Source organism: Bos indicus, chromosome 3, assembly GCF_029378745.1.
Source record: "Bos indicus isolate NIAB-ARS_2022 breed Sahiwal x Tharparkar chromosome 3, NIAB-ARS_B.indTharparkar_mat_pri_1.0, whole genome shotgun sequence".
Lineage (NCBI taxonomy): Eukaryota > Metazoa > Chordata > Mammalia > Artiodactyla > Bovidae > Bos > Bos indicus.
The window spans coordinates 70,916,684-70,941,478 of record NC_091762.1 but is presented as its reverse complement, the minus strand read 5'-3'; the positions used below and the strand labels follow the sequence as shown (position 1 = coordinate 70,941,478).

Genomic DNA, 24,795 nt, shown 5'->3' with positions numbered 1-24,795 from the left:
AGTCCATTGGTTCTAACTGTTGCTTCTTGACCCGCATACAGATTTCTCAGGAGGCAGGTAAGGTGGTCTGGTATTCCCATCTCTTGAAGAATTTTCCACAGTTTGTTGTAATCCATACAATCAAAGACTAGTATAGTCAATGATGCAGAAGTAGATGTTTTTCTGGAACTCTTCACATTTTATTCACAACTCTTCTAAAAAAAATTCTTCTTGGCTTACAGGTCATACTAGATTTTACCTATAGCCTATATTTTGCAGACCCCTGCTCTATGTCACATTCTGAAACATATATATATGTTCAGAAAAACATACATACACACATTTCTATTTTGCTTAGAGACTTCTGGGGAGAATTGAAAATACTGCATATCAGTTCAGTTCAGTTGCTCAGTCGTGTCCCACTCTTTGCGACCCCATGAATAGCAGCACTGCATATATGTATGTATACACACACAGACACACAGACACACAGACACACAGACACACACACACACACACACACACATATGCTTCCCAGGTGTAATGAATCCATTCACAATTACTTCTCAGTAGTACTTAATCCATCCACAATGCAGGAGACCTGGGTTCGATCCCTGGGTTGGGAAGATCCCCTGGAGAAGGAAATGGCAACCCACCCCAGTGTTCTTACCTGGAGAACCCCCATGGACAGAGGAGCCTGGCGAGCTACAGTCCACAGAATCACAAAGAGTTTGTGTATATATACTCAAACCATTGAATTGCCACTTTCTTCTCCAGGGTAGCTTCCCATCCCAGGAATGGAACCTGTGTCTCTGGCATCTCCTGCATTGACAGGTGGGTTCTTTACCACTGAGCCACCTGGGAAGCCCATATGAGAAGTTATTGACTCACAAAACTTAAAAACCCAGGGGTAAGGTTCCAGGCTTGGTTTGTTTGGAACCCAGTCCCATTTCTCTCAAGTTTACTTGGCTCACTCTTCTGCCATGTGTCAATACTTCCCTAAGCAGGTGTGTCTTACACCAGAAAAAAACATAATAATAATCCAGGAGGTAGAGAATAGATGATACCTGATGCTGCTGCTGCTGCTAAGTCGCTTCAGTCGTGTCTGACTCTATGCGACACCATCGACAGCAGCCCACCAGGCTCCTCTGTCCACGGGATTCTCTAGGAAAGAATAGTGGAGTGGGTTGCCATTTCCTTCTCCAATGATACCTGATAACCAAAAATAAAACAAAAAGCTTGTACCTCATGCTACTTTGGGTTAAACCTGAATTAACTCCCATGAGCATGGAACTAGTATGGACTTGTTGCTAAGTCACTTCAGTCATGTCCAACTCTGTGTGACCCCATAGATGGCAGCCCACCAGGCTCCCCCGTCCCTGGGATCCTCCAGGCAAGAACACTGGAGTGGGTTGCCGTTTCCTTCTCCAATGCATGAAAGTGAAAAGTGAAAGTGAAGTCTTTCAGTCATGTCCCACTTAGAGACCCCATGGGCTGCAGCCTACCAGGCTCCTCCATCCATGGGATTTTCCAGGCAAGAGTACTGGAGTAGGTTGCCATTGCCTTCTCCGCTAGTATGGACTAGGCAGTGTAAATCTACTAATCCCTGTAGACAATCCCTGTAGGCAAAATTCTCTTCTGCTCAGAATGATTTGGTCCAACCCTTATATCTGAGTGTCTGATTTATCTTATTCTTCACAATGGTGAGGGGTGGAGTAGGTGTTAGGTATACAACAAGAAGGTCCATTAAAATATATTAGGTTGGTGCAAACTTAATTGTGGTTTTGGGCTGTGAATTTCAAATTGTTGTAAATAGGTTCAAACATATCTCTTTATTAATCAAAATAGGAACCATTACAATCAATACTTTTCTGCCAACAAGAAATGTTTATTTATTCCTGTAGCATAAAATTCTGGGCTTTGGGATTCAACAAACTCTTCAAAGCATTTTCTCCATTTTACTAGTTGTGGAAGCATTTTCCCTGCAAAATGTTGTCAAGATGCTTGAAGAAGAGGTAGTCCATTGTTGTGTAAAATCCACTTTTTTGTCCCACATCACAATCTGATTGAGAAATGGTTCGTTGTTGTTGCAAAGAATAAGAGAAGACAACATTTCCAAACAAGATTTTTTTTTAAATTTTAGGTCAGTTCCTGCGGCACCCACTTATTGAGCTTTTTCACTTTTCCAATTTGCTTCAAATGCGAAATGACTAAAGAATGGTCAACTGTGAGTTCTTTAGCAACATCTCATGTAGTTGTAAAAGGATCAGCTTCAGTGATTACTCTCAATTGGTCACTGTCAATCTACAATGGCCGACCACTATGCTCCTACTCATCAAGGCTCTTGTCTCCTTTGCAAAACTTCTTGAAACAACACTGCACTGTATGTTTGTTATCAGTTCCAGGGTCAAAACACGTTTTAGATGTTGTGAGTTGTCTCTGCTCCTTTATGCCCCATTTTGAACTCGAATAAGAAAACTGCTCGAGTTTGCTTTTTGTCTAACATAATTTTCAGAGTCTGAAGTACATATAAAAGAAACAGCAAATAATAAGTCATTAGCAAAAAAAAATATAAAGCAAGAATTGTGCATTCAAATGATGTATAACATAACCACATTTATTAAGAACGTATTCCAATATCAAAGGCAAATTTCAACAAAGGAAAAACCACAACTACTTTAGGAAAGGAATACATCAAGGCTGTGTATTGTCACCCTGCTTGTTTAAATTACAGGCAGAGTACATCATGTGAAATGTCAGGCTGGATAAAGCACAAGCTGGAATCAAGATTGCCAGGAGAAATATCAATAATCTCATATACGCAGATGACAGCAATCCTGTGGCAGAAAGCAAAGAGGAACTAAAGATCCTCTTGATGAGAGTGAGAGTGAAAAAGCTGGCTTAAAACTTAACACTTAAGGGGAGATGTATGGAGAGTAACATGGAAATTTGTAATACCATATGCAAAATAGATAGCCAAAAGGAATTTGATGTATAACTCAGAGAACTCAAACAGGGGCTCTGGGACAGGCTGAAGGGTAGGAAGTAGAGGGGGATGAAAGGGAGGTTTGGGAAAGAGGTGACATACATGTACCTATGGCTGATTCTTCTTGATGTATGACAGAAAACAACAAAATTCTGTAAAGCAATTATCCCTCAGTTAAAATGTTTAAAAACAAACAAATAAACAAAAAAACCCTGAACATTCAAAAACTAAGATGATGGCATCCAATCCCATCGCTTCATGGCAAATAGATGGGGAAACAGTGCAAACAGTGATACATTTTATTTTCTTGGGTTCCAAAATTATTGCAGATGGTGACTGCAGCCATGAAATTAAAAGATGCTTGCTCCTTGGAGGAAAAGCTACAACAAACCTAAACAGCATATTAAAAAGCAGAGACATTACTTTACCGACAAAGATCCATATAGTCAAAGCTATGGTTTTTCCAGTAGTCATGTATGGATGTGAGAGCTAGACCATAAAGAAAGCTGAGCACCAAAGAATTGATGCTTTTGAACTGCAGTGTTGAAGACTCTTGAGAGTCACTTGGACTGCAAGGAGATCAAATCAATTAATCCTAAAGGAAATCAGTCCTGAATATTCATTGGAAGGAATGATGCTGAAGCTGAAGCCCAATACTTAGGCCACCTGATGTGAAGAACTGACTCATTGGAAAAGACCCTGATGCTGGGAAAGATTGAAGGCAGGAGGAGAAGGGGATGACAGATGATGAGATGGTTAGATGGCATCACTGACATGATGGACATGAGTTTGAGCAAGTCCCATGAGTTGGTGATGAACAGGGAAGCCTGGCGTGCTGCAGTCCCTGGGGTCACAGAGTTGGACATGACTAAGCTACTGAACTGAACTGAGTACCTATTTAGATATCAACATCAATATCACTTTCTCATACATATATCTACCAAATCATCAATATGTACATGAAATATATCTACGCCTCCTCAAAAGGAGAGAATTCAAAAACACTTCTAACACTGAATCTGGGTGTAAGTTAAGGATCCTTGACAATTCATGGTACAACAAGTCTGGATAAATATTATCCACCCCCAACCTACCTACCCAATATATAAATGCATATTAAAAAATCACAGTGACTACAGATGAATATAAAGTGGTTACTGGACCAAAACATATTATCATATCCTGACAAACAAGAATAGGTGGGACTTTTTGCTTGGGCAACAGAGTTTATCCCTGGTAAGTATAGTTAAAAGCATTCCATTGTGCTTTCATATAGGCACTTCCATGAATATTGTCCTCTCCTTGAGATGAATTATAAGGATATCTTAAAGATGTTAGTGTAGCAGAAGACTATGTCCTGAGAACTGGAACACTGAATGTGCCAAAGGGCTTAAGAAAATCTGCATTTTAAAATAGCTCTAGATTTATCTGGCCACTCCATTCCCTAAACACTCAGTAAGCAAGTTCATATTTTTAATGCCCACCCTTTAAATCAAACAACTTTCTCGACGTAAAAAAACCTTTCTGCCAGCATGAAGACATTCTTCTCTGCCCTCCTGACAGGATTAAGTTTAACAATTTACTTCAGCTAGGCTCTGCCTTAGGGTCCACTAATATTTATTTATCATCAAATCAAAGGCTCTGCCTTTCTACTGAGGTTTACTAGTCTTTGACCCAGAAAGAGAATGTTTTACAGAATATACTAGTTTCTTCTAATGTCTTACCTTTCCAAGTCCTAACTTTATCTTGGGGTAAATACATCTTCTTTTCTATTTGATAAGACTCTCAAATGGCAAACGTTTCATCAAATTGAATCCCAGATCATGGGCAAAAAAAGACCATTCTTAGCAAAGTTGTATTTTCCTCCTTCACTGATTTCATTTATACACATTTCAAGTTAATTATTATATGCATATTTCTTAAAGTAATCTACTATTAGAGTTAGAGAAGAGATAAGCAAAATGTTGATGATACATAGGACCACAAAAGTAATCAAAATATTCAGTATCTGTTATTTTTTCCTACTAATCCTCCTAATTTCATACCTTCTGTAGGCAAAAGTCAATCTATAATATAAATAAAAATTTAACCAACTATTTCTCAACTATATAAAGAGAATGACCAACTGCCCAGCTCAGGACAAACAATTTATCACCATTCTCTTTTCAGTTTAGCCATTTTACAATTTGAAATCTCTTCCTTATAGTATCAACTTCTTTTTACACATAACAGTAAAAAGCTCAAACTGGTACAAACTTCAAGGGTAATATCAGGGTTAGGGTATAATTCAGGTTTTATTTGGGATTCCAAATAAATTTCTGTAGGTCTGCTCAGTCACATAAACTAATATATCTCTTTGTTGTTTATACTAGTTTGTCTTGGATATTCTTTTATTTCTTTTTTTTTTCTGTTCAACTATTTTGGATACATGTATATGTATAGCTGAATCCCTTCACTGTTCATCTGAAATTACCACAATATTGTTGATTGGCTATACCCTAATATAAAATGTTTTTGATCTTCTACTTCTTTTATTAAGATAATCAAATCAATCTTAGTATTGATAAAAACAAGCTTTCTTATGTCAGAAATTACTCATCTGGGTGTGATGTGTATAGTCAAATCAGCTCAAATCATATTACACATATTGAGAACAGTTAAATACAGAGGACACAAGTAAAAGACTGATAATATATAGGAACACTGGTGTTATTTGTATAAATGAGTACTCCTTAAATTTTGTCAACTATAAAATATTTTACAATAGGTCATTAACATTGTTGGAATTACCAATATCTGTTTATTTATGTGAGTTTATTTTTAATATTATTAAGAAACATAAATTTTAAGAATATAGAATGCATGAGAATGGATGCTTGGTAAGAGTCTTTTTACTGTTAAATAAAGTGTAGAGAGGTAAACCATGTGGCAATTATCTTTCTCAAAATGTAGAAACCTATGTCAATTTATTTTTTAAAATTTTACTTACTTTATAAAATTCTTACATTCCTTCAAATTTAAACACAAACTAAAGCCTCAGTGCAAGAGATAAGAAATAAACCTAAACCCAACTTTCAACCTCAGGACATTTACTTCACTCAGATAATCTTGACCTTTGGTATTACTTGTAGGCTTGGGTATTACAAATAGAAAAGAATGTAGCATCTCATCAGGAAGGTGGTTATAATGAGAAACTTTCATAAAAAATCTAGTATCAAATGAAGTGCACCTCCTGTGCACCAACATCATTATTCCCGTCACTCTAAAAATTTCCAGAATAAAGTTTCCATCATGGACCTACTTTGTCCAAAGAAAGGAAAACAGTCTTTACTGAAAAGTTTTAAAAGCAATGTATTCCTCACATGACCTGAGTAATCTGTAAAAACTGGAGATGATCCTTTTCAGTTTCAATAGACACTTAAAAGTAATCAAAGCATCCTCTATGGAAAAACCAATCTTCATAACAGAGTATCAAAGGAACAGTCCCAAGGAAATGAGTTGGAAGTCCCAAGGAATATGAGTTGACCTTCAAAATTAGAGTGGACAGGGAATGATGCACAGTAGGTGAAATCCATAATAAAAGCAGATAGGAGAATCAAACCCATAAAGACAGCAACAACTAGAATTACGAACTACGGAAATAAGTATGCTTAATGTGTTTTTAAAAATAAAGGGAGATTAAAAATAGGAGAAAAGAGCTATTAAGAAAACAAAATCAAAAAGAGAACCAAACAATACTTCTACCTATTAAAATATATAATACTTAAAATGAAAATTTCAATGGCTAAATAGCAGATTATATATCACTAAGGAGAAAATTATTCAACTAGAAGATCAATCTAAGGATCTTCTGTATAGGATGCAGAATAGAAATAATTATAAAATAAATATTAATAGACATTGTAAATTTGTATTTGTTGTATGATTTAAGAATATTCAATTATATTTTAAAGGGAAAGAATAAAAACATTTAGAACAGGCATAGCTCATAAGATGCCAAGTATAGATACTGAACAAGCAAATGAGAGATACAGGTAAGATTCATAAGGTGTCTCCAGTATACATAGTAAGGTAGCAACCTGAAAAACACTATGTAATAAATGAAACAAGTGTGTGAAAAATACTGCCATAAAGGAAGGAATAAAGTATGGAAGGACTAAATAACATTTTAGAACATTCATAAAGCATTTATTAATTCATCTTCAGAGGCACAGCTATGGCTCCCACCAAATCAATCATCCATCAGTAACCTAACACAACCTCCTGCACCCTATACCCAAACATGCAAATAAAACTCATCACTTCTTGGCAGGTTGTCAGTTACTTAGTTCATAGCTATGGTGAGGAACACTTGCTCCTATATCTCTCTAAAAAGTCAAGAGTATGGTGGCTCCAATCATTTTCTGGCTGTTGAAGACCTTCACTCACCTCTACTCTTATAACCCAACCATCAGAGAAAGCCTGATGGAACAAAGTGGGAAACAAGATAAATGAACACTGAATAATACATGATTCAGACAATGCAATCATTTCACCTCACTTGTACTCACTTCTTTTCCATTTTTCTCCCTTGTTTATTGCTATATGTTTTAAGTAGATAAGTAATCTGATTCAAGCATCTTAATTTGATCTCTGAGGTTTTTTATTCTGTGAGCTCTGAAACAGCCTGCCTGGTAACTTACTTGGAGGCTGTCATAGCATCTAGGTAACTTTCCACCACTACAGCTGGCAATGAGAATGGGATACAATTAAAAGGCATCCTAAATAAATTATAAGAGAAACAAGATCTTGCTTCACAAATGAACATTCAAATCAAAGCAATATTTAAGCGTCCCTGATATAAAAGAACCACTAAAACTTACCCATAATACAGAATAGAGAAGAAACCAAGCCAGAGATTAGAAAATAAAATCAGAACAAAACTCAATGGACAGTTTTGATTATTATCTCCAATTAGACTCTGGGATCAATAGGAAGAAATCCTAAGCCCAAGGGTGTTACCAAATGTCAAGTTAGTCTGTGACCACGACCTCTGTTCCAGTCTACCTGTTAATTTACTTACAGACACCACTGTAAAGAGGGTAACTTCCCATCATAAGAAAAATGGGGAAAATGGGGAATATAGATGTTTTGAATAGATTATCAATAAATAAAAGAATGTCTGGAAATCATCCAGAATTGATAAAGGAGAAATCAATCCCTAGATGCATAAAGCCAGCAAATATTAAGTTGCATAATAAAAATAAAGTGATTTTTAGAATTGTCAAAGAAAACATCTTCAGAAAAATATCAGAAATACCTTAGATTTAAAAGTAGTAAGAAGGAAAAGAAAGATAATCTGTAAAGGAAAAATTAGCCTGATAGTTTACTTTTCAATGGCAACAATGAAAGCCAAAAATAGTGAAATTATATTCAGTGAGCTAAAGGAAAATACCTATCAGCCTAAAATTAGTATCTCAAAAGTATATATCAAGTTTCATAGAGGGAAAAAATTTCCCTATCTCCATTCTTTTGTTTGTTTTAGTCTATAATTTTAGAGTGATTAAATAATATTTAGTGATGGTCAGCTATAATTTCATCTCTAGAATAAAACACTAAATATCTCACTTTAGAATAAAATTAGGAGAGTTTAACTGATTCTAAACAGGGATTTAATAAATGTTCCTATTTGTGCAGCACTGGTTCCTAGTATCATTAAATTCTAATTATGCCTGTGTTTTGCAATATGAATCACAGCTTTACTCTTGGGCTTCTGATATCAGGATAAGCTATAGCAGACGTTGGCAAATTTTTCCTTCAAGAGCCAAATACAGATAGTAAATATTTTAGGTTTGTGACCACTACAGTCTGTATTTTAGCTATTCAGCTTTTCCATTATAGCTTAAAAAGCACATTGACAGACAATATATAAAAGAATGGGTGTGACTATGTTCCAATATAATTTATTTACAAAATCAGGCTGCCGTTCTAGGGACCATAGTTTTCTGATCTCTAGTTGTAGACTTCTAAGATCTGCAAAGTCAGTTATACATACCTATTTGCTTCTTACTTTGCAAAATTTTGTTGTTGTCTTTCTCTTTGCACTTCTCTTGCCCTTTGCCTTTCTAAATCCTCACATTATCAGTTAAATGGGATTTAGAGAGTGAGCAGAGGCAAACTGAAAGACCAGCACAATATTATTTCTCAAAGTATGTGTTTTAAAGGAAAACTCCTACAATTTTGTTTAGGAATGCACTGCACATACAAATCAATTTAGGAAAAACTGACATTTTTATTACACTGATTCCTTCAATGTCATAAAAATGATATAGTCTTATATTTATTTCCATCTTGTTCTATCAGTAATGTTTGGTAGGTTTCTTTCTAGAGGTAATTCACATCTTGCTTTCATGTATCCTTAGTACATGGTTTATGACAGCTTTGGAAGTGTACTGCTCAGATCTCCATGAAGAAGTCCCACTACGAGGAGCACAGGTGACTGACAGCCCCAGCTCTTGCCTTTTTTTTTTTTAGATCCATCACTATACTTTTGCCAAGGCTATTCCCAGTCATTGACTGAGGAATTGTAATAGAACTGGCCCATTTCTACCTGATGCAGGATTCCTCCAATGGTCAAGCTTTGCTCAGGGATCACCCACTGGTCTGGCCTAGATTTTTTCTGAGTTGTGCTGCTGAATTCTTTCTGCCCAATTCATTGTCTCTCTCCCTTCACAGATTAGCATAAAAGCATGAATATGTTTTCCCGCCTATTCCTACTTCCTCCTCTTTTGTTTGTCAAAGGTATTACTACCAATAAATTTCTTGTACACCTAATCTAGTTTATGTGGTGCCTCCTGAAGATCAATCCAACAAGTAGTGGGGTTTTTATACTAGTATAAATGGTAGATTTTAATTTCATTTTCAAGTTGGTGATTGGTACTATATATCTAAATAATATTGATTTTTGTATTTTTATTAGCTTTCACATTCAAAATTATAACAGCTATAAGAAATTATAATTGTTTCTTCCTATCTAATCTTTTATCTATTTATTTTCTTTACTTTGTTCCACTAGCAATAGTTCCAGAGCAATACTAAACAAAAGTGCTAACAGCTGACACCCTTGTTGTTTTTCCCTAATCTCAGGGAAATAATTCCAAGATGTCACTAAGTATTAATAAATGTGTTAAAATATACATAATTAGATTAAGAAAGTCTCCTTTTAATCCTAGATTGCTAAAAGTGTTTTTCTTTTTTTAACCTTATATAAGTGCTGAATTTTATGTTTTTTGTGTAGACATTAAGATGATTGTATTCAGGCAGTCCTCACTTTACACAGAACTACATTAATTAATCCCTGTGCATATCAGAACTATACTGTCATTCTGCACAGTTCTACTGCATATTATTTTTCCTATTACTGAGTAACAAATTGCACAAACTGTGAGCAGTCTGCATTCTTTCTTATCTGGAAGCTTAAGGGAAAACATCTGCTTCTAAGCTCATTCAAGTACTTGGTAGAATCCAGTTCCTTGTGTAGGACCAATGTCCCCTTTTTCTTGCTGGTTGTTGGTGGACGGTTACTCCTAGCTCATAAAGTCACTCTCAGGTCATTTGAATGTGGTCCACTCTACCTTTAACACAGCAACAGTACATCAAATCCTACTTACATTTCAACTTTCTCTGATAGCCTGTTCTGCTATCCGTCAGAAAACACTCTGTTTTTAAAGAGGTCATTTGATTAGGTTAAACTAATTCAGAAAATCTATCTGAAGGTCAACTTATTAGTAAAGAACCTTAATGACATCTGCAAAATACCATCTGCCATGCAATATAACATGATCATGGGAGTAACAGCAGGGAACAAAGATCACATGGGCCATCTTGGAATTCTGCCTATCACAAGTTAGATGAGATCAAATCTCAGTTACTTTAGAAGCTTGAAAAATAAGAGTACATTCAAAGTATGCACAAATTTTAGTTAATGTGATAATGAAGTGAGAAACACTGAGACTCATATTCTATTAATGTGATTGGTTTCCTAATGTTAAACTAACTTTTTATTCTTGGAATAAACCTATGTTGGCTATATGTTAACCACTTTGCATACCTCTATATCTAATTTTCTAATATTTTACTTACAATTTTTACATGTGCATACATAAGACAGCCTGAAGTTTCCTTTCTTATAATGTTCTTGTCAGGTACTGCTTTTTAAGTTATGCTGATCTCTCAAAACCTGAAAAGTATTCTCTTCCACTCTTTGGAAATTTTGGTTTAAGATGCTGTTAAACATTCCTTAAATGTCCAGGATAATTCACCAGTAACCTAGAATTGAAGTATCTTCGTAGGAAGGATTTTAATAATGGATTCAGTTATTTTAATGTATGAATGACTATTCAGCATTGTGATTTCTTCTGTCAGACTGAAAATTGTGGTGCTTCAAAGAATCTGTCCATTTCACATAGATTATCAAATTATTTGGCATAAAGTTATTCCCTGTGTTCCCTTTAATTTCTGTGGATCTGCAGCAATGTTGTTTTTTCATTCCTTATCATGGTAAATTGAAGTTTTCCTTCTGTCTCTTTGTTAGAGCAGTCATGCTGGAGCTTTATCAATGTATTACTCTGAAAATAACCAATTCTTGGCTTTATTGATATTCCTTCACATTTTCTCATGTTCTTTGTATCCTTGTTTTATATTTCATCAGTTTTTCATACTATTTTTATTATTCCTTCCCTTTTACTCTCTTTGGGTATAAATTTTGCTACTTTTTAATCTTTATGAGACAGATGCTTTAGTCACTAGGTTGCAACCCCATAGACTATAGCCCTCCAGGCTCCTCTGTCCATGTGATTTCCCAGGCAAGCATACTTGAGTGGGTTGCCATTTCCATTACCAGATCTTCCTGATCCAAGGATCAAAGCAGTGTCTCCTGTCTCTCCTGCATTGGCAAGCAGATTCTTTACCACTGAGTCACCTCGAAAGTCCTAGATCCTTAATATGCCAACACTTTTTTTCCTTTTTAATGTATGAACTCTTGCCTGGAAAATCCCATGGACGGAGGAGGCTGGTAGGCTCCAGTCCATGGGGTTGCTAAGAGTCGGGCACAACTGAGCGACTTCACTTTCAATTTTCACTTTCATGCATTGGAGAAGGAAATGGCAACCCACTTCAGTATTCTTGCCTGGAGAATCCCAGGGACAGAGGAGCCTAGTGGGCTGCTGTCTATGGGGTCACACAGAATGGGGCACAACTGAAGCGACTTAGCAGCAGGCAATAATTACACCTTTTCCTTTCAAATACACTTTGACAAAAACTGGTAAATACCTTCCAATTCAAATATTTCCTTTTAGCCTTTATCAAAGAAGCCAAATTTCTTTGTCAAAGAAACTCAAAATTCTCCAAGCCAGGCTTCAACAGGTTCAGGTGAACCATGAACTTTCAGATGTTCAAGCTGGATTTAGAAAAGGCAAAGGAAGCAGAGATTAAATTGCCAAGATCTGTTGGATCAGAGAAAAAGCAAGAGAGTTCCAGAAGACCATCTACTTGTGCTTTATTGACTATGTCAAAGCCTTTGACTGTGTGGATCACAATAAACTGGAAAATTCTTAAAGACATGGGATTACCAGACCGCCTGACCTACCTCTTGAGAAACCTATATGCAGGTCAGGAAGCAACAGTTAGAACTGGACATGGAACAACAGACTGGTTCCAATTAGGGAAAGGAGTACGTCAAGGCTGTATATTGTCACCCTGCTTTTTCACTTATATGCAGAGTACATCATGAGAAACGCTGGGCTGGAAGAAGCACAAGCTGGAATCAAGATTGCTGGAGAAATATCAATAACCTCAGATATGCAAATGACACCACCCTTATGGCAGAAAGTGAAGAGGAGCTAAAAAGCCTCTTGATGAAAGTGAAAGAGGAGAGTTTAAAAGTTGGCTTAAAGCTCAACATTCAGAAAACAAAGATCATGGCATCCAGTCCCATCACTTCATGGGAAATAGATGGGCAAACAGTGTAAACAGTGTCAGACTTTATTTTTCTGGGCTCCAAAATCACTGCAGATGGTGACTGCAGCCATGAAATTAAAAGACGTTTACTCCTTGGAAGGAAAGTTATGACCAACCTAGATAGCATATTGAAAAGCAGAGATATTACTTTGCCAACAAAGGTCCGTCTAGTCAAGGCTATGGTTTTTCCAGTGGTCATGTATGGATGTGAGATTTGGACTGTGAAGTAAGCTGAGCGCTGAAGAATTGATGCTTTTGAACTGTGGTGCTGGAGAAGACTCTTGAGAGTCCCTTGGACTGCAAGGAAATCCAACCAGTCCATCCTAAAGGAGATCAGCCCTGGGTGTTCATTGGAGGAACTGATGCTGCACCTGAAACTCCAGTACTTTGGCCACCTCTTGCGAAGAGTTGACTCATTGGAAAAGACCCTGATGCTGGGAGGGATTGGGGGCAGGAGGAGAAGGGGACAACAGAGGATGAGATGGCTGGATGGCATCACTGACTCGATGGACATGAGTTTGAATGAACTCCAGGAGTTGGTGATGGACAGGGAGGCCTGGCGTGCTGTGATTCATGAGGTCGCAAAGAGTCAGAAATGACTTAGCAACTGAACTGAACTGAATATGTTTGTAGATATAAGATATAGATAATTATACAGACAACTTCAATACAGTATTGCAAATGTTGATAATTCAAGTATGTGATGTACATTGTAGGGGCCAATATCCCAATACTTTGCCCTAATCAAATTAGGAGCAACCAGAAGATTTTAAGTTGGTGAGTAAGATTTGATTTGTAATTTTGAAAGATTAGTCTGTGAATGCTGTAGTAAATGTAATTGGAAGGGAGCAAGAAATTCAAGGAAAAATTGTTTCCTATGCAAACAAATAGCACAGAGAATATGAGGTAGAACAACAACAATAATAATAATATTAAAAAATATCAGCTATTAAGAATGGAATATTCGCATTTGCCAGATACTATGTGGGTTATATTCATGACTTCAATTCTCACAAGCAAGTAGAAAATTAAGTACTGCTATTAGCCCCTGCTCTCTACCATTTATTACTAATGTATCAGGAAACTCAGGCCCAGAGTAGGTAAGTGATACACCTAATGGAACAGCATTTTAAAAAGAAAAAGAATTAAAATCAGTCTGTCATGAAGCACTGTGATATATTTTTACTACTGACATTTCTCCCCACAAAGCTAATTCAGACTCTCTTCTTGTCTGCTGAATTTTCAGATTGTTTCCACGTAGAAGGTTATTATCTCATGGTACATGAATATCAAAGGAAACCTTGATTCTAAGAGAGAAAAACTCAATCCCAGGGGCATAAATTAAAGACAGATCCATTTAATTAGATGTTTATTTCACATAAAATACATACAATTTAACTGAAACATATGAGATAGAAAAAATATTTTAAATAAATATGTACGTGTTAGCAACTGCCTGATTTTTTTCACATCTTTTACTCCAAATCACTTTACTTTTCTTCATTCATAAGCCCAGTCTCTCCCACAGTTTGGCCTTTGTTAGAGAAGTATATGGAATCTCATCGTCAGAAGTTTCAGGCACTGTATTATGTTCAGTTTTGCCTTTCATACTGGTCTCTATCAGGGCTATTGCCATCTACGATGTAGTACATGCAGGCTAACACAAGACAACACTGTCTCTGCCTTACCACAGAATGGTGAATGCCATTTCAGTGAAACTTCCTAATCTTTCTTTCTCAAGGAATGTCTGTTTCCCAACTCCAGATCTATTTAATCCTACCTGTATTTCAGGGCCATGTTCTGTTTCTATCTTATGAACTCTACCATTTAGCATCTGAAAATAAGCTTTAGGAGAAAGCTCATTTCTTTTTCATGTGTTTAGTGTTTTGCATGACTAACACAAATACACTGATGACACAGTATCCTATCTTCCCTCTCTCTTATAGGAAAAATTTTCCTGTATTTGTAAAATGTCTGCGACTGAAAAGGGATGCACAGAACAAAGAGAGAGGAAAAAGTATTAATCAAAGGATAATGTAGATTAAGGTGGTAGCAGATGTTTTGGCAAAACTATCTTCATATCCAAACAAATACAAAATCCTCATATATTAACAGTTTGTACTTTTTTCTTATATTGTACATGGCTTATATTTCCATTATGTCCCATTACATAGAGAAATTTAATTTACATTTTATACTAATGCTTTTAAGTTTAATTTAAAACACTATCAGAATTACTCAAGATTAATAAAAACATTATTGACTAGTTATTTATATGGCCATTTTAAAAGAAAAAAAGAGTCTGTGATGTTTTTCTCAAAGTTATTTTAAATAGTCTATAAAGTACCAGGTTGATAGGGAATACAAAAATGCATATTATTACAGAAATGACTTTTGTCAATTATCTTTTAATATTTAAATAGTGAATAAAATAAAACATACCTCATTTTTTTCCGAACTAAGAAACCACGTGTCCATCTTTGAATAATCAAAACTGGTGAGTTATGAGCCAGAATTTCATTAATTTTTGAAATAATGTATTTGATATTATCAATTTCATCTTCATAGGTTGATCCCTGTATAAAGAAAATTACTTAATATTCATATTTCATGAAAGTATTTCCAAAAGATATTTTAAGTTGCTAGTCTGATGGTATAAACTATTAAAACATTCACAGGTGTCTTATACACATAATACTTAAGTAACACATACATTTTTCAAATCTATTTTTATTAGATCATAAGATCAAGAATTAGTAGCACAAAATAATTTCAAATCTTTACACAAAATTCAAGATCAATGAGGATAACTTTTTCCATTCTAGATTCTTCTATCTGCTATCATAGGTATAAAATTTTTCCCATAATCATGTTGATCTCTGAAAGGTAGGGGAATGAATAGATATCCAAAGACCCTTAAAAGTATTCTGTGAATCATCATAGATGAAACTGATATATGTTGGATTTATAACAACTTGCAGCAGTTCAAAATTTTGTTGCATCTTAACTAGATACTTTACAGTAAGACAGTACATTCCCTGGGGGAAAGACTTCTATATTATCTTTAAAAAAATTATCTCTAAGATACTGGTCCTGTATATTTTTAGATTTTGGAAACACAGACTCCTATATTTTCATAAATATATGATAATGAAATATAACTACAAAAAATTTTGAAACATTGTGAGAATTACCAGAACACAACACAGAGACATGAAGTGAGTAAATGCTGGCCACCCCCAAAAAATGGCACTTATTACTTGTTCCATGCAGGATTGCCACCAATATCAATTTGTGATAAAAAAGCACAATAAAATGAGATATGCCTATAAACTCAACTTGCCCAAATATGAATCCTCCTCCCTAACTTGCTTTCTCACATGCTCTTAGTGAATGGTAGTACTGCCCATACAAACCTAATCCAGAAACCCTGAACCATCCCAGGCTCTCTTTTTCTCTTACTTCTTCATATCCAAATGTTGCTAGCTCCAGTATATTCAATATCCCAAATATCTGATTTCTCTCTCTTCTTCTATTCTCCACCATTGTTTTTTTTGAATCCCTTTATCATTTCTCTAATCTACTAAAAATGTCCTGATAGCAGAAATAATCCATATTCCCTACTCCTTCCATATCATAATATGCACTATTGCAGTATGATTTTCAAAATGCAAAACTGATCATATGGCATTTTTGCTTAATATATTTCACTGATTTAGTATTGAAAGATGAATTACATATTTCTTGACTTGGCATACAAAATCCTTGATCTAGTCCCTTCTTACCTTCACAGTATTATCTTCCTTCACACTACATATAGTACCGTCCATTCTGGCAAAATCCATCCACTTATATTTCTGAAAATGGCCTGATAAACCTCCATGCTTTTTGCATGCCATTCCCGTTTCTTGACTGTACTTCTCAATTTCTTGTCTCATTATCTTAGTATTCTGCTGACTCAGTCTTTTCCTTCAAGAAGTCTTTCTTGACATTGATTTGAGTTTAATATCTTTCTACAATATTACCCTGTGTTATTTGTTACACTTGACAATGTTGAATTTTACGTAAGCCCTGTAAAACAGCCTTGTTTTCCAGGGTTCCTAGAAAACAATGAAGGTTAAGAAACCTACTTATCCCTTTGTTTCAGGAAAATGTAATATAAAGAAGAATCCTTCCATTATATTACTTAGATTATACCCATGGATGTCCCTCTTGTTCATCTTTAACAAGGCCCTGACACACATTCTCTAAATTCCCACTCTTTGCCTATTAAAAATTAGTTGAACTACTTTGTTTACACTGAGCAGTTTGAATAAAATGCCTTCTGGGTAAGACTCTTTCTTCCAGTAGCTTGAACTTTGCCCCACCTTCTGCCTGAGCCAGCACATAACCCCTCCTTAATAGTTAATCATGAAAGGGACTCCTCTCAGGGTAAAATGTGAGGCTCTGTGAGCCCATGGACACAAAGATTCCCTGCCTGGTTCCTCTGTCCATGGAATTCTCCAGGCAAGAGTACTGGAGTGGGTTGCCATTTCCTTCTCTAGGGGATCTTCCCGACCCAGGAATGAACCCTGGTCTCCTGCACTGCAGGCAGATTCTTTACCAACTGAAACACTCAGTCAGTTCAGTTCAGTTCAGTCGCTCAGTCGTGTCCGACTCTTTGCGACCCCATGAATCACAGCACGCTAGGCCTCCCTGTCCATCACCAACTCCCGGAGTTCACTGAGACTCACATCCATCGAGTCAGTGATGCCATCCAGCCATCTCATCCTCTGTCGTCCCCTTCTCCTCCTGCCCCCAATCCCTCCCAGTATCAGAGTCTTTTCCAATGAGTCAAGTCTTAGCATGAGGTGGCCAAATACTGGAGTTTCAGCTTTAGCATCAGTCCTTCCAAAGAAATCCCAGGACTGATCTCCTTTAGAATGGACTGGTTGGATCTCCTTGCAGTCCAAGGGACTCTCATCAATTCTTTGGCGCTCAGCCTTCTTCACAGTCCAACTCTAACATCCATACATGACCACTGGAAAAACCATAGCCTTGACTAGATGGACCTTTGTTGGCAAAGTAATGTCTCTGCTTTTGAATATGCTATCTAGGTTGGTCATAATTTTCCTTCCAAGGAGTAAGCGTCTTTTAATTTCATGGCTGCAGTCACCATCTGCAGTGAACTGAACCACTAGGGAAGGCAAAAATATTTTCTGTTCTATTGTCAGATCATGCCACTTCCCCTCACCTTACTTTGTTGTTCAGTTGCTCAGTCGTGTCAGACTTTTTGTGACCCTATGGACTGCAGCACACTAGGCTTCCCAGTCCTTCACTATCTCCCAGAGTTTGCTCAAACTCATCTCCATTAAGTCAATGATGCCATCCAACCATCTCATCTTCCATCACCCCTTTCTCCTCCTGCCCTCAATCTTTCCTAGCATCAGGGCCTTTCCATTCTACTTAGCCACACCATTTCTTTCTAGCTTTAATCCCTCCTCTAAAAGAAAACTTCTTTTTAGCCTTTAAAGCAAAATATCACCTTTAAGATGCTATAGACCTTAACAGAAGCATTCTCCTTATTGCAATAATATTCATTTGCCTATTGCAATAGCCCTTATCCCTCCATTGAGATAATCCTTTTGTAAAAGTCTTTTAAGTTCTGATTTGTTATTTTATTTGATAAGCTTATGCTATAAAGCAATTATTGGTCTGTCCGTCCCACTGCAACATAAACTGACCAAGTGTAACACCTCTTTCTTTATACTGAATCTCTATGAGTAAGTAAGCTATCTAGTTTGTAACTGGCATTCAAATATCAGTTGACTATTAAATCACTAAGAACAGACACTTATACACTGTCATATTGGTCTCCAAGCTTGCTGTGGCAATGTCAATCTGTTCTTATAACTTAATTCTTACTTGCCTGTAGTAACATACTAATTTTTCTACCTTTTGGATTTTTATTTTTCAGTCTGTTTTCCTGTTTGCTCTTTTTCTATAACTATTTAAATATAGTATAATTTTAGGTTTGCTTCTTTTTTCACTTCTCTTTGCTAAGTTTCTTTGAATGAGCACCTTCCTTGCTATATCTTACTATTTCACATATGCTGATTATCCTATACATCTCCTAGCAAGAATTATCTCTGAGATAATTCTTGGAATTATCTAATTCCAATGGAACTTCTAGTTCCATTTGTCTCCTTACATGTCAAAAACTGAAATAATTCTTCCCCCTATTTGAAAACACCCACAATCTATACTTCACACCACATTACAGATAGTCATTAAAATTATTTTCCCCTTGTCAACCAAATAAACTCACATTCTTCTTTCTCTCTTCTCATTTCCATCTACTAAATCACTTAATTTTATCAAAAACATCTCTCTTCAATCTTTTCCCTATAATCTATACATACTACCAATTTATTAAATCAGCTCTTATATACTAGGGTCCGAACTATAGATTTTCCTCTAATTTCCCTACATTGAATTTCCCTCCACTCCCAAATTACAGAATATAGGACTTTTTTTTCTAAAATAAAAATCAGGTCATCTAAAATCCTTAAATATTTCCCCCAAATCTTACAATATACTGTGCTATATTTGTAGTATTACACATAACTCCCTTTGCTCTATTAATCCTATTTTTGATTCCAGCATCCTTTGTCATGCCCAAGCATGTCTTCTAAACCCCAAGAACACTAAATCACTTGTCGTCACTTAACTGTGCTTAGCATCACCTCTGTGCCTTTGCCATGCTTTTTACTCTACCTCAACATTCCACAATTGCCAACACCTCTACCTACTTGACTTATTTAAAAAAAAAAAAAAAAAAAACTCATCTGAAGTATAAATATTTTTGATTTTGCTTTTTTCCCATGACAATAGGTATGAAATTCAAAAATTTAAAGAAAATATATGTAGATCTTTCACAGATTTTGTCCCATATTCAGAACTATATTTTTTCTCATTATTTCTTGGATTACTGCTGCTGTTATTCAGTTGCTAAATCATGTACAACTCTGCAACTCGGGACTGCAGCAGCATGTTAGGCTCCCCAGTACTCCATTATCTCCTGGAGTTTGTTAAGATTCATGTTTATTGAGCCTGTGATGATAACTAACAGTTTTATCTTCTGCCACCCCCTTCTTTTTTTCCTTCAATCTTTCCCAGCATCAGGGCCTTTTCTAATGAATCAGCTCTTCATATTAGGTGGCCAAAAGTTTGGAACTTCAGCTCCAGCACCAATCCTTCCAATGAATAGTCAAGGTGGATTTTCTTTAGGATTGACTGATTTGATCTCCTTGAAGTTCAAGGGACTCTCAAGAGTCTTCTCCAGCACCACACATCAATATTCTTTGCCACTCAGCCTAAATTTAATGTCCAAATCTCACATCCATACACGACTAAGGGATTTGATTCTATGGATCTTTGTCAGCAAAGGGATGACTCTGCTTTTTTAATAACACTGTCTAGGTTCGTTATGTCTCTCCTTCCAAGGAGCAAGCATGTTTTAAATTCATGGCTACAGTCACCATTTGCAGTGATTTTGGAGCCCAAGAAAATAAAATCTTTCACTGCTTCCACTTTTTCCCCATCTATTTGCCATGAAGTGATGGGACCAGATGCCATAATCTTAGTTTATTGAACGTTGAGTTTCAAGCCAGTTTTTTCACTCTTCTCTTTCACATTCATCACCAGGTCCTTTAGTTCCTCTTCACTTTATGCCATTAGAGTGGTTATCATCTGTATATCTAAAGTTGTTAGTATTTCTCCCACTGATCTTGATTCCAGTTTGTGATTTATCCAGCTTGGCAATTCATATGATGCATTCTGCATACAAGTTAAATAAGCAGAGTGACAATATACAGCCTTGTGGCATTCCTCTCCCAATTTTGAACCAGTCAGTTGTTCATGTCCAGTTCTAACTGCTGCTTGTTGACTGGTTTCTCATGAGATAGGTAAGGTGGTCTGGTATTCATTCCCATCTCTTTGATAAGTGCTTCTCCTTAATTTTCTTTATTTTCTCTACTCTAATTCCTATTCATGTATAGTAGGTATTCTAGAGCTCACCTCGATGTTTTACATTTTTTTCTCATCATTTTCAGTTATTTTTTCTCAATTTGGTGAAGCCATGCTGTCAAAGGTTAGCTTTCTCATACTGAGGTTTTTTAATAGCTTGTCAACTACTTCAGTTATGTGGCTGAGCCTAAGCTCCTTTCTGAAACTCCTGTCTGCCCTATCACAGACAAGTCCTTCCACAAACTATAATAGTTTGCTATTATAACCCTGCTTGTATGAGGGCCTCTCCATGAAATGTATCCTCTGATTTCTAGCAAGATATCCCAACTGTTATTTAGTCTACTATAAACTGTGACAAATAGGGGGATTTGCAGAATTTCCTCTAATTCCTGTCATTTTGTTTTACATGTCAGGAAGAATAACTCAAAGTCAGGCTGACCCATTCATTCCCTACCTTTAATTCAATCATATCTTCATTATATCAAAAATTCTTCATTATGTATAAAAGTACATCTATGATACAATCTATTATTTATTCTTACCCTTTACTGGCTTCTAGTAAAGATATGATTTCCTCCAATCTTCATGGAGTTTTTTGTTCATTGCATTTGAGCTCATGGTATGTGTGTATGTACATGTGTGTTTAGAGTAACAAAGTATGCCACCTCAAATGTGCTCCATATACTGATTATTGAGTCATAGGCATTTGAAAAACAGCAAATGCAGGGAGAGGCACTCTCTGAACTTTATCTATCTAAAAACAGATTCCCCCAAAGGCATTCAATTGTCATATTTTATCAACCAGGAAAGGAGTCTCATCACAAGAAAGGAGATTAAGTGATTAGAAGGGGAGAAAATTAGAAGACATCACAACCAAATGAATTTTGTCACAAATTCCCATCTATTCTCCTAGAGACTCATTCGTCTTTCTTAAAAATAATTTACTGTCTCATAAGAGGCCTATACCCTCTATTTAGATGGTATTAAGAATGAATTCCCATCTCAAGGTGATACTCAGTTCTCCCTGAGCATCTTCTCAGTACTCATGAGATATAAATGTTAATAAGCTTCTGTTTGTTTTTCTCTTGTTAACCTTATATTACAGGGTCTCAGCCAGGAGCTCAGAAGGGTAGAGGGAAAATTGTTTTTCCTCCTCTCGTTTGAAAGTGAGGAAGAATAATACAGGAAATAATTTAGATGGCTAGGTTTAAGTGGTCCTGGTCAGACTCTGCAGTTCTCACCAGCAGAGAACCATCAAGCTCACATTGCAGTTTACAGCAGAGTCTTGCTTCCCTCCAAGGTATGGATAATCCCTCTCTTTTAAGCAATAAAGAGAATCATCAGCTGTGGGCGGGATAGGAGTCTCTGCCAAAAGACAAGGAACCCCTAGACAATAGTCAAGATTTATGATGTCCTAAAACAATTACACTGTAAAATGCCAATAAAGATATCACCTACTGTATACTAGAGAGAATTTTACTCAATGCTCTGTGGTGACCTAAATGGGAAGAAAATCCAAGGAAGAGGGTACATATGTATATGTGTAGTTGATTCACTTTGAGGTACAGCAGAAACTACCACAACATTATAAAGCAACTGCACTCCAAATTAAAAAAAAAAAAAAAGACATCACTGCAAACTTGTACAAATGCCATAAACCATTTGATAGCTGAGGACAAATGGATGTATCTTCTAAGGGAAACTAATGCATATTTCCTCTACTACATGAGTAATGACTCTAAAGAAAAACTGCCTAGGTTTAAATTCCATTTCTACCACTTGCTAACTATGCAATCTAGGGTAAGTAACCCATCTGTCCCCTATTAATCATCTGTAAAATAGATAAAATGTCATTGGGGTTTTGTGAGAAAATATTTGTAAAGCACATAGAACAGTGCTAAAATATTTCAAGCATCCAAATAAGGTCATCTGTCAACAGCTTAAGGACTTCTGTATACCTTATCCTATTTGATACTTAACAAATTAGTACAAGAATTTACTAAGCAATTTATTTAAACATAACAAAATTAAGAAATTAACTGTAAACTAATATTTTCAACCCAATAAAATGAATTAAAGAATTATAGTAAAAGCTTGCCAAAGGATGATACACATTTACAGAAAGTATTATCAACAATCAAAAAACAGATGATAAAATAATGAAATATCTGTACTCCCCCACTTCCATTGTAATCTTGGAATGAAAAAAATGGCTACTGCAAATCCTTGCATAAAGCATAACAAGGCATTTCCAAGAAAGGTAAGAATTTTGTAAACATGATTCATATGGAAGATAGTACTCTGTGTTCTAACATGAAGTGTAGCTTAAAAAACAAATTTTCAAACTACATTCTTTTCAGATTGTATATAATTACACAAAGAGATTCCCAATTAATCTGATATTCTAAATACACCTGTACTTATTTTTTCTTCCTTTTCCCCATTTTTATTTCTTTCATATGTATCTATTCCCTATATTTTTTTAAAATTCTGTTTGTAATTTTTTCCATCAGAATTTACTGATTTGACACATTTGTCTCAGCATAACTGAAAAATGTAAATCATGCTACTCCCAGAAGTATTTATTTCACATAGAATAAACACATGCAGTATTCACCTTTTTATTCCATCTGTAATATATTCAATTTAACATTCACATGAAATGGTGAGTATCTATGAAACGCCCCACAAGGCTAGAAAGATTTTATATTATTTTAAATCAACATTTCTTAGGATCACTGGTAAACACTTTGGGAACAAACTTTAGACAATAGACCAATTAAAAATTTTCACCTGAATTGAGTAACATTAAAAAACAAACAAAAAATTTAGAACCATAATAATAAAACACTAAAATTTTTAGGACAGATGAAAGTACAAGAACAAAAAACTTAACACAAATTTCCACCACTTGAAGTACCTATTATCATTTTTCCCCCCATCCCCTCCCCCTCTCCCACAGAGTCCAAAAGACTGTTCTATACATTTATGTCTCTTTTGCTGTCTCACATATAGGGTTATCGTTACTACTTTTCTAAATTCCATATATATATATATATATATATGTTAGTATATTGTACTGATGTTTTTTTTTCTGGCTTACTTCACTCTGTATAATAGGCTCCAGCTTCATCCAGCTCATCAGAACTGATTCAAATGTATTCTTTTTAATGGCTGAGTAATACTCCATTGTGTATACGTACCACAGCTTTCTTATCCATTCATTTGCTGATGGATATCTGGGTTGCTTCCATGTCCTGGCTATGATAAACAGTGCTGCGATGAACATTGGGGTACACGTCTCTTTCAATTCTTGTTTCCATGGTGTGTATGCCCAGCAGTGGGACTGTGGTGTGTATGCCCAGCAGTGGGATTGCTGGGTCGTATGGCAGTTCTATTTTCAGTTTTTTAAGGAATCTCCACACTGTTCTCCATAGTGGCTGTACTAGTTTGCATTCCCACCAACAGTGTAAGAGGGTTCCCTTTTTTCCATACTCTCTCCAGCATTCATTGTTTGTAGACTTTTGGATAGCAGCCATTGTGCCTGGCATGAAAAGGTACCTCATTGTGGTTTTGATTTGCATTTCTCTGATAATGAGCGTTGTTGAGCATTTTCTCATGTGCTTGTTAGCCATCTGTATGTCTTCTTTGGAGAAATGTCTGTTTAGTTCTTTGGCCTATTTTTTGATTGGGTCGTTTATTTTTCTGGAAGGAGTTGCTTGTATATTTTTGAAACTAATTCTTTGTCAGTTGTTTCATTTGCTATTATTTTCTCCCATTCTGAAGGCTGTCTTTTCTCCTTGCTTAGAGTTTCCTTCGTTGTGCAA

The 24,795-nt window shown here is 35.9% G+C and overlaps 1 protein-coding gene across 8 annotated transcripts in view; it reads right to left on the bottom strand.

Annotated features, from left to right (window-relative positions):
• Nucleotides 1-24,795, bottom strand: part of LRRIQ3 (leucine rich repeats and IQ motif containing 3) — a 209,850-nt gene that overhangs the window by 151,249 nt on the left and 33,806 nt on the right. For all 8 annotated transcript variants that reach the window (XM_070786310.1, XM_070786312.1, XM_070786313.1 and 5 more), the window contains one exon: nucleotides 15,404-15,537. In XM_070786310.1, coding sequence (XP_070642411.1) covers nucleotides 15,404-15,537 — 134 coding nt within the window. The remainder of the gene's footprint in view (nucleotides 1-15,403; nucleotides 15,538-24,795) is intronic.